Here is a 13,092-nt window from a genome sequence, read left to right as displayed (position 1 = left end):
GTTGTCTCTCTACATCATATTAATAAAAAGTGCGGTCTTACCATGGGAGTATTGATCATTGAACTTTTTGACTCCTTCAACCTTTTATCGCCCAAGACCTCCTCATATGCTCCTTTTCCTCTCTCTTTTCTCACTTCCAAAGGATTGATTTCTTCCTAATTTTCTAGGGTATCATTTTTTTTTTTTTATCAATCCTTTGCTCTTTTCTGGTGGACAGGTTTCCATGAGTTCCGAAAGATGCACAGGTTTACGCACAACCCTCGGTTCACTTCTTTATTACCTTTATCCTCTTCTTCTTCTTCTTTCTTTTCTCTTTTTTTTTATTGAGTAATGAAGGAAAGAGAGAGGGGAAGCATACTTTGTGAGGAGATGCATGTCTTGTTTGGCTTAAAGGAGGTGTCTTGTCTGATGTATACCAAGCCCCAAGGCAAGAAGTTAAATCCGGTTAAGTCCTTTCAAAGCTAGAGACAACTTCTGGTTCAATTGATTGTCCTCCTTGGCGAGTGTCTTTTGGGGCGTGTTGAGACTGCTCATGTTCATTCCAAGCTTCATTCAAAAATCAAAAGTACTAAAACAATCATAAGAGTGTTAGTTCAAAGTAAAAGACTCCTAGATATGATCATAGTTTCCCAACATTTTTTTTAGACTCGATAAAATGACTCAAAGAAAAGAAAAATCCAAAGAAAACGACATTAGTAACTTGGAGACATCCCTCCCCCGAACTTACTTCACACCGTCCCGGTGTGAAAGCAAAGCCAAGAAAAAGGACGAATCCCACAAAGAAAATAAGAAAAAAAATAAATAAAAAGAAAGGAAAAGAATGAAAAACCGGTGATCGCGCATCTGGTGTTGGAGTGGTGTTAGCAAGGTTGGGGACCAATGGGTCTCAGGGTGGGATCGACCGATCTACAACATTATTGAACTTGGAGATACCCGCAACAAACCAACGGGATCGATCGATCTGTAAGGAGGATCGACCGATCCAAAGCTCATGGAACAAAAAAATTCGCATCTTCCGCGTTTGGAACCTGTTCCTGTAAACACTTAAAACTGGACGTGATTTCACAGTAATAAATCCTAAAAACAAAACCAAAATCCTAAGACAAATAAAAATAAAAGGGTAAGCCAGCACAAACCCCATGGGTTGCCTCCCATAAGCGCTTATTTAAGGTCTATAGCTTGACCGCTCAACACAAAATGTTAATCATGAGTATCAAAAGGCTGAGCCAATGGACCTTTAGACCTTCTCTTGTTAATGCAATAAACAATATGTGTCAAGTAACACACAATTATCCATGGCAAAACGATAAAATACACATCAAGGAAGTTTACTACAAATGTAGCATATACTTTGAAATATTCCTTGATGGTTGGATGCTCATGAGGATCAAATGCATTTAATGGGAAAATAAAGTCAATTTCAGGTTCAAACAAGGTTTTCACAAAATAATCAACTGCATCACCATTAATTTCATAAAACACAATATCCTCATTAATATAATCAACCTCAGAGTCCTTTGTTTCATGCAAAATTGAATCAATATCAAGAACACACCCTAGGTAAGATTCTTCAAGAAGAGATCTAGATACATCAGGCATTGAAAACTTAAACTCGAGATCATGAACACTCAAAGCACAATGATATTCAATATCAAAACATATTTCATGGTAATCCCTAGCAAGTTTTTCTGCTCTTATAATGTCTAGACGTTGAGACTCACATATCATATCATAGCATTCATCAATGAACAATGGAGTACCCAAACTAGAAGTCACATCTTCGATGCATGGCATGTGGATATCCTCAAAATCATGAATTTCAAGGGTGGAAATGCATGTACCTTCTATTTGGCTTGGTGGAACCCAATATATTACCTTTTCGCAAGCATGAGCTTCCCTAATCTCTGTGAAAGTGGGCTCCCTCCCTTCAAGTACTGCTCGATGTGGGATGAGATTCAACCGGATCATTGCTGCTAAGTTCCTCCTTGTTGTTGTTGGATGCTCCATGGAAAGCTCATCCAACCTAACTTTTTGATCTGGTGTAAGAACACTCTCATCAAACGGTGGATCCACATAATGCTCATCTAGAATGTCTTCATCAAATGTGGTCTCCTCTTCCTGTTGCCAGTCATCGTAATCCCTGGCCCCAAAAATATTTTTCATTTTTTTTTAATCTACAAAAAGAGAAAATAATAATAGTTAGTAAAAACAAAAAAAATCTTAGACTATACTCAATTCTAAAATCTCAAAGGCAATCGTTTTGATCCCCGGCAACGGCGCCAAATTGATCTAGAGTTAAATCAATAACCCAAAGTACACTCAACCACGATCTAGTGGTGTCGTCGTAGCACTTTAGGGTCGAATCCACAGAGACCAAGCGATGCACTATGAAACTATAAAGATCGAATATAGCTAAGACAAAATAGGAAGTTTGTGAAGCAAGTAATAAATCAAAAACGGAAAGTAAATAAGTTGTTTCTAAATCAAAAAGGAAATATTGGGTGCAGGGAATCTATGGGGATATAATTTCGGACTAAGGTGGTTAAATGGGATGCATTAGACACCGTTCTAGAACTCAAATCACTGTTGTAAAGCTAACCTAATTTTGTAGCGTTAACTATCTATGCAATGAATTCACTAAACCCTAAACCGTCGTTTGGACCTAGCAAACCAAGCAATCAATAAAGGTTCAAGTTTTATCTGTTCACAAGGTGCCTCAACTTCAACTTTCGTTGGCTAAGGTCCACCTTGCTCACCTAAGTTCTTTTCCAGCAACTCAACAACACTTTTGGTGCTCCGATGAATTAAGCCTATGATCATAAACTAGGTAGCTAATCTAGTTTAAGCAATAAGAACAACAATAGACGAAGAACAAAATAGATCAACCCCAAATCTAACAACCTAAGTTTAGAAAATCATAATTTCTCTTTGAAACCCGAAACCCAATAGATAAACTACTCAGACATCGAACAGAGACAATCACAAATCAAATATGAAGAAAACATGTTTGAATTGCCGAAGAAGTAAAAAGGATTCAGAATTCTTCTCCAAAGGGTTAGAAAGGATAAGAGATCTTCTCCCAGGCTTACAAGTGCTCAAAAACGGCGTAGAGTAAAAAGTTCTTTTTCCAGGGGTCGAGCCCCGTGCTTAAATAATAAAATAAATCCCTAAAAAGTCGGTTTAAAACGAAAAAGAAAAGATTGCGTCGGGGACGGGATTGGTCGATCTCGCGAGGATCAGTCGATCCGAGATGCTTTTCTCATTTTGCTCCATCTGCTTGCTAGTCCGATCAGTCTTCACCAAATTGGCTTCAGATGCTTGTCTTTATCTTCGAAACACTCAATTTCCTTCCAAAGTAACCTAGAACTTGTACAAACTCACAAAAGACTAAAAAAGACTTTAAAAACACACTTTGACTCAATAAAAAACTCAAAACAAATACAAAAACTATTGTTAAAACCTATAAAATACATACACATCAACAATATGTGATGGGGGACTATTTTAGCAACGATTACGCTTTCAAAACTAAAAGAACATGTATCATCTTGTGACTCGTGTACACAGAATTTTCAGACTAATCCATGCATGTGTCGTTTACAATTATATATGTGTCGTTCAATTAAAAAGCTTCATCCCTAACTCATACCCTCGAACAAAGTTAAAGCCTTTGTGATAAAGTATATAACACGGCAGTGATATATATACCAGAATGTATAATGATGTAGTTTTTTCTTTTTCATTTTAAAGATATGATTTATGGAAAATAAGGAAGTTTCGGCGAAGACGCAGTTATTTAAAATTGATTTGGTTCGCGTAGAAAATGACATGATGAACTTGCTTCTTTCTCCTTTTTAGTTAAAAAATAAAAAGGAAGGAGCCGCGTAGGTCATATGGCAATTGTCTCGTTCTCTTTATCGATTTTGTTATGCTTCTTATTGGCCAATATCGTATTATTAACATCAATTTCTAACAATCCAACGTTTGTTATACTCCAATGAATTGTTATATGATATACTTGATTATGATAGATTGTTATAAAATCCTTTCATTTCCAAAAAAAATAACAAAAAGATTGTCCATACAAGATCTATCCTAGTAGCGTACGAAAGAGTAATAAAATTCCTAACCAGTTTCAATGTAGACTCTAATAAAAATTTTACATAATTTTCATAATCGTAATTTGTATATATATATATATGTCGTCATATGAATCATTGATATTCAAAGGTTTTAAAGCGGGGTTACGCACGGTAAATGGAGTAACCCAATAAATGGAGTAACCCAAGTGGGGAAACATCATCGTATCATTCATTATTAGTTTCGTCCTTTTCTAATAATGTCGGATCAGACTTTTCAGTGTCATTTAATTTTGTGAAATATTTTGTTCGTCGTTATAGAATCTTTTTACTCTTCGAAAAATACAGGTGATATTGGAAACTAAAAACAGTTGACATAAGACATATATATATATATATATATTTTTTAGAACGTCGTGCTTTACTTTATTAACATGAAAGAGATAGTGTCAAATACGTACGATTACAACAAAGAAAATTATCAATAAAAGTTATAAAACCCAGCGTTTAGTTTTCACTTGTTCGGAGTAATTAGACTTAATATTACATTATTAACCTAAAATATTTCTTTTGAAGTCTCTGTTTCCTTAAAATCTAACCGCAGTTTGGTAATTTGTATTTGTGTTTTTTCTTTAAATTGTTTGGTTTTTGAGAAAAGTAAAAAATGAAATAGAGAACAAGAACTTCAAAATCGAAAGCTAAAAATTTAGCTTTTACCAGTAAAATGTCTTTTACCACACAAACCCTAAAATTCCAACATATCAGAAGACAGTGAAAAATTAAACGATCGAATTAGTGGTTTTGAAACCTAAAAGTTGTGGTTTTGAAATAAAACTTGGTTTTGTGAAATATTCTTCATAATCACATATTGTATATAGAATACGTACGTCTGAATTCTTCTGAAACATAAAGTGCCTCATAATAACAATTTTCAACTTCAATTTTAATTATACTTCATGAAAACACGATCGGTTAAACAAGAAATAAGAATGTTTTTATTTTTGTCTTCCTTGGAAGATATAGAAACACAAACTTCACTGATCGTTTTATTAACTAAACAACAAGCTGTCTTCATCAGTTTGCAAAAAAGAAGCCGTGTTTCATAAGCCAGTACCTCTCTATCACCTCCGGCGTACGCCCCGGGATCCTGCCGGCTATCAACGACCACCTACTCGCCACGTGCTATATTATTAGTTTATCACGAAACTAGCCCTTTTAAATACATGCTTCCAATATATTATTACATAACTCTGGATCGGATGAAAACATATGAAACACTAGTGAGGAGATGTGCACACGCACAGAGAATTTAACCTGTCACCAACAAGTTTATACATCCGAAAAATGAGATCTTCTTCTTCTTCTGACATAGTCACAGCCTTCCACTCGATGCTAGTCACCTCTGTCAACACAAACGATATATTAGGCTTCGAATAAAGAGAAATAATAATTACCAAAAAAAAAGAGAAAACGTACGTAAACCTTCGGAACGAGACGCATAGGTCGTCTTTCTATGAATCCACCGACGGTTATCCATTTCCGGCTTGTCGGGAAGTTAACTTGTAGTTGCTCGTTGTGGAGTTGTTCGAGACATGTATTGATGTATATAAAGAAAAGATATACCAAAACTCAAATAATTAATAGCTTCCTTCTGCGCGTTACAATGGATATATAGAGGGAAGGTGGGAAATTAAATCCTTGGACTGGACCATATATGACCATTAAATGGTCACTGTTGTCGACTTACGTACTAATATGTTTTTTTTTTTTTTAGCTCGCTTGTCTTGGTATGATATTATGAATCAATACAATAAGGTTATTAATAATTTAGATTTATGGAGTGAAGATTAGTTATAACTAACAAAAAAATTAGTTGTAATTTACAGGCAACAACCTTGATTCAATATATAGGTGTTATAACGAAAGCTTTCTCTACAACGGAAAAATGTGGATTTTGGAAAGTCACAAAAATTTAATCATTTTTTTCTGTATTACAGAGAAATCATATTTTTCTAAAAGTATAATTTTAATCTTTTTTACCTTCTTATATAGTTGGTAGTTTCCTATCATAAACTTAATACATCGCTTTAAAAAATTTCGAGAATATAATTTCACAGCAATGTATAACTAAAGATGGTATTATATTTCAAGAGGTGTTATATATTATTAATCAAGATTTCTTTTATTTAAACGATAATATCCCGCGCAAATGCGCGGATTGTTGTATAATAGAATATATTAATTAATTTAAATTTATTTGATAATCATATAAAAAAAATTTAACAAATTAATTTAAATGTCATTAACATTTTTGACACTTTTATTTATTCAAATAATACAATATCAAAATATATAACTTATTTAAATATAATCATACATACATTATACATATCTCTTAAAGTTATTTATTTTTTATTGTTCAACTTTGATAATAAATTTTATTAGTATTTTTAAGCATTTGAGGTAATAAAATATTATTAATAATAAAAACGAAATTTTACTATGTGATTTAAATATATAATTTAAGTTTTTCATATAAACTAACACATAACCTAAAGTATTGAATAATTAAAAGCTAAACTATTTTGAAAGTAAAAAATACTTATTTCCTATAAAATTATATGAAGTGCATTCAAAGTTTTAAAATACGATAAAGAAATCTTTTTTATATTCCCCTTAATTTAAGAATCTTAAATTAAGATATGTTGCTAGGTTTAGTTATAATTTTTAATTCTTGTAATTAAAAGCTAGATAGAAAATAAAAAATCAATTTGTTTTTTTTATATAGAAAATATTTAAAGTACATATTTGGATTAAATAAAAAAAATAGTGATTTTTATATCATTATATGTTGAATCACAAACTGAATATAATGATTATTATTCTAAAATAAATGTATTACAATTTTGTTGGATGTAAGTGAGGGTTAAGAAAAATTGATTTCATAATTATATTACAATTTTTTTATATTCCCCTTAATTTAATTTATATTGCTAGGATTAGTTTCAATCTTTCATCCTTGTAGTAAAAGCTAGAAAGAAAATAAATACCAAATTGCTTTTTTATATAGCAAAATCCTTAAAGTGCATATTTGAATTAAATTTAAAAATTATGACTTTTATATAATTATATGTTGAATCACATACGAAATATAATGATGAGTATTCTAAAATATATTTATTACAATTTTGTTGGAGGTAAGAGAGAGGTAAAAAAAATTGATTTGATAATTATATTACAAATATTTCCTTCATGAGAACATTTCAAATTTTAAGAATAAAATAAATATACATGAATTTGTAAGAACTAATCAAACATCTAAAGTAAAGACTTAAGTTGTTTTCTTTAGCTTGATTCCATTATTATGAGTGGTAACCAAAATATTATTATGGTCATCAAAAATTTATTATACATATTAGAATACATATGTATTCTAAATCAAAATAATATAAGAAAACAAAGAAGAAAAGGAGAAGTACATAAAACAAAGAAACAATAAAATTCAAAACAATGTAAAATATATAGTAAACAAAAAATATAATCAAACTCTTATTTGGGGTTGCAAGAACATTATAAAAAACAAAAAAAAATATTTAGGATTTGGGATATGGTGGAGGAGGATGTGAGAATGATTATTTATAGGATAAAAGTGATGGAAGTTACATTTCTAAATAATTAAATTAGAAAAAGTTACAATTATAATTAATAATGTGTTTAAATGAAAATGAATGGAGGAGAAAAAGTCAATTCACAATTTATGTAATTTCAGTTATAATTCAGTAGTAAAAAATGAATTTAAAGTATGCATTAATGTATATAATAAAATGTCTTGGCTAATTAAAAATGAATATTAAATTTTTAAAATTAAATGTCAAATGGACCAATAAAAGGAATAGGAATATCTAACTTGATTTTTTTTTTGTTAAAACCAACATATGTGAATTTAAATTTAACTGTGGAAATTTAAAAAATAAATATGAATAGATTAGAAAGGCAAGAAATATAAAATAAATATTTTATTTTTTATATGAATAAAATAAAAATTGTAAACCATGTTAAATATATATAATACTTTCTAAATTAAAATATAAAATCAAACTTTTACAACACATATGAGATATAACAACATTTGATATTGGTGGGAGAGGAAGAGATTTTATTTTCAGTTATAATTTTATTTTAACGTGTGAATTGATTAATAATTTTTTAATTTGGTCGAATTTGTTATCTAGTCTATTCTACCTGAAGGTAAATTTCTTATTATAAGTAATCTATGATTAATATATACTTACATTCTTAGCTTCTTCATTAGAAATGAAACATTTCGTAATCAATCAATAAATTCGATTTGACCTAATATTAGTCTAATGTGCACAAAACAAATCAATGATGTAAACAGAGTTCTATAAAGTATCCCCAGATTTTTTTTTCTATAGCAATACAGTATATATAGTGCTAAACTATGGTAATTTGTGGTTCAAATTGTTTTTTTTTTTAAATCAAACAAACTTATCATTTATGATTAAAGTGAGCCATCCTACAGTATCGAAAATGATCAAGTGGACACTTATTAGATGGTCAATTAGATGGTCACATCGATGAGAGTCTGAGACAGACTGTCATGCTATAAACTTCCTTATTATAAGTTCGTATCAGGACCATAATTTTTCATCGATAAAAAAAAAAAAAAAAAAAAAAAAAAAAAAAAAAAAAAATTGTTATCGACAAACTATTTATGATGAATCGATGATGATAGTACCGGGTTAGGTGTTCGTCGTCTATATATACATTTTTGAGATATCATGAAGCTTATACCTATTTACAATCATGTCATTATTATTAATTATTAATTAGTTTTTTATTTAATTAATTAATATTAAATTTCTATTTTTGAAAATAAGATTTCTCATCCTAAATAAATTTTCAAAAAAATCGGAATCACTCCTTTTAAGTTTTAACATTAAGTATTAAGTTTATAATTAATTTAATTAATATTAAGTTTCCAATTTTGTAAAACAATATTTTCTCCATACACAAATTTCCTAAACAATCGGCCTAATCAATAAACGAATTGATTTTCGATATTGGAGGAGGATCTGTGGCCGAGATTTTTGATCTCAACGCATTAATCTCAACGTATTTGAAACTAATTTTATTTTCACGGGTTTCGTATGATGGGTTTTTGCAGATTAAAAATCTTTGAACATGTTGCTTGACCCGTCTAGCATGGCGGGTTCTAAAACTATTAGTTTATATATACTATAGATTTGTAATCATAGTTATGAAAATTAACTTATAAATCATTTAGTATATGAACTACAAAATATTACACATACTATAACACATTCTTAATATTCCAAAAAAAAATACACATCAAAATATACACTAATATACTATATAGATATATACATCTGTTTAATTCTAGAGAACAAAAAAAATCTAGAATTTTATATTCTATCTAATAATAAATTTAATGTAATTAAGTTATAAACTTTATAAAACATAAGAAGAAGAAAAAAAATTTCAAAAAAAATTCTAACTTAATTAGACAAAAGTTAATTAATTGAGAATTTAAAAACTAAATAAATTAAAAATTAATATTTAAAATACAATAATTTATAATTTAGTTATGCGGTGTACTGCGGGTGAAATCCTAGTTTTCATATTATTTACAATGATCATTAAGTGGATGTTACCGGTATAGTACTATGTTAGATTATTTATTTCAACTACTTAATATATATCTACAAAAAAAAAGGACATGGTCACAAATACAAAATATTCTAATTACCTTGTATTCTTTTTTTTACCATATGGCCATAAATACGGAGTTTGGGGTGGGGCTAAAGAATAAGGTGGAGAATCCTAACAAGTACATTATTTTGGGTCCGGCACCTAAAACTATTTATTTCTGATGCTCAAAAATGAAGTCATGAAAACCTTTGCTAATCCGATCCTTATTTCGGATTAGCAAAGAAAACATTTGCGGATGATCTTCTTCATTCAGAACTTAAACTGACCTTTGGCGTAATTTTTCTAGTTTTTTCCTTACAAATATTTTTGTGTATGAACTTTAATACTCAAGAGGCTGTAAAAAGAAACTGTAAACACTTGTAAAGTAACAGTCTGTAAACTATATACTTGTCAAGTTACTGTAACTATAAAACCCTTAAATCTTTTGTATTTAATATTCATCACTAAAATGGCAGAATAACACAAATCACAATTGCAAATAACCGTTTGAAGTTTGTATGTAATTTTGTTGAGAATTCGTACCATCAAACTCCATGTTTATTAGTTCCTTCAATTCTTTTCAATAGAATTTCCCTAGACTCTACAAATGTAGTAATTATTAACCCAATTCTTCAAATAAAATATTTATCTCCCATAAACAAAATTTGACTCATTGCTTGGTCGAATGATAAATTTACAATCTACATACATGATACATTCCTAGTAAATTACAGCTACTGTTTATAATAGATTACACAACCAGACTCGAATGGAAGAATCAGACATGAAGCTGTCCTAAAGGAGTACTAGAGGTTTACGACTTGTCCACACGACCACACTCAATGGTAATATGCACTCTTCGACTATATATATACATACAAAGGAAGACCCGAAGCCAAAAAAAAAAGAGGTTGTCACATAATAATAGCCAATGTTGCTTAATTATCCTACGGTTTTAGGAAGAAGTAATCTTTTTGTTCAAAAAAAGAAGGAAGAAGTAATCTTAGTCAAATCCTGTCCAGATCAGCAGCCATTCTCTCGCAAACATTGGACAGAGATTTGAGATTGCATCGTATAAGAGCTTCAACGAAGTAACAAGTCTCGTCTCTGGTGTTCCCTTCTGGCACATCCACCACGAATGACTCGATCACCATAGTGCCAGCTCTACCATCAATTACCTCTGGATGTACTGTAACAACGGAGGAGTAGTTCTACAAGAAAAACACATGTATCCGATTAGAATATTGAATCTATCTCTGACGACTCTGCCTTATCTCATGATTTCTCAACTGAGAGGTTGATCACTAAAAATAACACATGGACCAAGAGGTTTATATATATAGTTCATTGAAAGATGCGCAAAAACCTGCCTTAAGCCTGTGATCACCACCAAGGATTTTGATACCAAGAATGTGGTCGTCGTCGTCCAAAAGCTCCAACCTTTCGGTGCTAGTGGTAGCTGGGAGGCCAGACTTAACGTCAACCTCTCGAACAGAGCCGATTCCAACATCACCTTTCATCACACACCTACTCACAAAGGGCTTGTACTTCTGTGGCTGATCGAATCTCCTCACCAGAGACCACACCTATGTAATATAACGACAGATTCAAAAAAAAAAAGAATCAAGCTTTTCCATTCAATAATCACAAACCCTACAGAGACTACACAACAACTCCAATCGCATCAAATCCAAAACAGAGAGACTTACGAGATGAACAGGGGCTTTGATATGCTTGACGAGCACGGAGGAGCACTGATTCTCCTTTGGATCGTGCCTGTGGTTCAACCGAATCTGCAGAAACTCCGTCGCCACCGCCGCCGCACCACCGCCTCCAACTCCGGCCTCCATCGTCGAATTCATATTCTTTTTTCAGATCGATATGTTGTTGTTTCCTTTATAGAAAATTCAAGAAAATGGTAACTGATACGTAAGGAATCTCAAAAAAAATCAAGAAAAGATTCGATGATTCCAGAGACTTGACGAAGAGACTGATTTTGAGAGAGAGAGAGAGAGAGAGAGATAGAGAGATAAGGATTGGGTTTTGGGGTTTCAAGTTGCAGAGGGAATTGAACTAGGGTCGTCATCTTCTCATATTCCCTCGAATTTTTATTTTTAAAATCCAATTTATTTTAATACGTATGTAGTGTAGTGTACGTAGGTCCATTTTATTCGCATATTCGATTTATTTTGTGGTGGAACATATCTTCATAAGATCAAAACATTATTGTACTTTGCTTTTTTTTTTTTTTTTAGGTCTCGGGTGAGTTAGGTAATAAGTGTGTTCTTTACTTCATGTTTTGTTTGCCCATTATCTTTAAAATTTCTATGTTCACATGCAACTATAACGATTTATTTGATAATATATCAAACCATCACTGATCTAATTCGGTTTATTTTTAAAATTAGACGTCGTTATCAGAAAGCTTTGTAAGGTTTTTGAACCTACCTTTCTTTCAAAAATTTTAATGTTACGATTGTTGACTGTTTTATTTTTTTAGCTTCTATAGAGTATTATAATATTTTGTCATTATCATCAAAAGGTTCCAATCTAGAGTCTTCCTCTTTCAGATATACAACTATTTTCTATTATATTTTGATTATATATATCTAGATAACACATTTTATTCGAGTGTGACATATGACATATCATTATACTTGCAAAATCTTTATTTGCCCCCCCCCCCCCACTAAACCAAAAAAAAAAAGAAGGGATAGCGAGGCTTTATATTTCATATTACTAATGGGCCAATTTAATGATGGGCCTTAGTTGTTTAGCGCTTGGAGAAACATAATAAGTCCCACTAGCTAATTTTAATTAGATGAACGAACATAATGAAACGGAGGTTTCTAAATACAATAAGTGGCAAGTCTCTTTGGCAGAAGACATTAAACCCTAAAATATGGAAATTTTTTTATAGAAAACCCGGCGGAAACAAAAAGGCGGCTAGCCACCACCTGGGGGACGATATGTGGAGATTACTGACTCTCTTTGCTTCATGCAACCGAACATTTGGCTCTTCGTACTCGTTTAATTTTTACAATGACCTTTCTATACCCTTTCTTCCTCCTCTGTGGTCAAATAGATATTTTCATCTCTCGACTCTCACGCACGCACGCTTCTCATATAATATGACGGTAATACCCCTCACCTTCCGTGTCTAGTAATTTACACAAAACGCTCGCATCTTTTTGTCGTATGGGAAAATTTATTTCTTTTTCGTTATTTCTTAGCGAATCGATTTTTTGGGGTTTGACTTTTTTAAACAAAAAAAAATACT

The 13,092-nt window shown here is 31.3% G+C and overlaps 2 protein-coding genes across 3 annotated transcripts; both read right to left on the bottom strand.

The window, feature by feature from the left end:
- Positions 1-5,005: 5,005 nt before the first annotated feature.
- On the bottom strand, positions 5,006-5,633 carry LOC109124558 (transcription factor CPC). Its single transcript, XM_087456381.1, has 3 exons — positions 5,562-5,633; positions 5,394-5,481; positions 5,006-5,247 (listed from the first exon to the last, which is right to left on the bottom strand). The coding sequence occupies exons 1-3, from the start codon at positions 5,614-5,616 to the stop codon at positions 5,154-5,156; spliced, it is 237 nt and encodes a 78-aa protein (XP_087312507.1). The 5' UTR covers positions 5,617-5,633; the 3' UTR covers positions 5,006-5,153.
- A 4,810-nt stretch (positions 5,634-10,443) lies between these two features.
- Positions 10,444-12,094, bottom strand: LOC104699721 (abscisic acid receptor PYL9). 2 transcript variants are annotated; one of them, XM_010415064.3, is made up of 3 exons: positions 11,522-12,094; positions 11,183-11,398; positions 10,444-11,023 (listed from the first exon to the last, which is right to left on the bottom strand). In XM_010415064.3, exons 1-3 carry the CDS (start codon positions 11,672-11,674, stop codon positions 10,820-10,822), a joined length of 573 nt encoding a protein of 190 aa, XP_010413366.1. In that variant the 5' UTR covers positions 11,675-12,094; the 3' UTR covers positions 10,444-10,819. The 2 variants fall into 2 exon arrangements, with proteins under 2 accessions (XP_010413366.1, XP_087316448.1); XM_087460322.1 differs by having other exon boundaries at positions 11,179-11,398; positions 11,522-11,952.
- Between the last annotated feature and the right edge of the window lie 998 nt (positions 12,095-13,092).

This window comes from Camelina sativa, chromosome 7 (assembly GCF_030686135.1).
Source record: "Camelina sativa cultivar CO46 ecotype springtype chromosome 7, ASM3068613v1".
Taxonomy (NCBI): Eukaryota; Viridiplantae; Streptophyta; class Magnoliopsida; order Brassicales; family Brassicaceae; genus Camelina; species Camelina sativa.
This window is presented reverse-complemented; position numbering and strand designations above follow the sequence as displayed.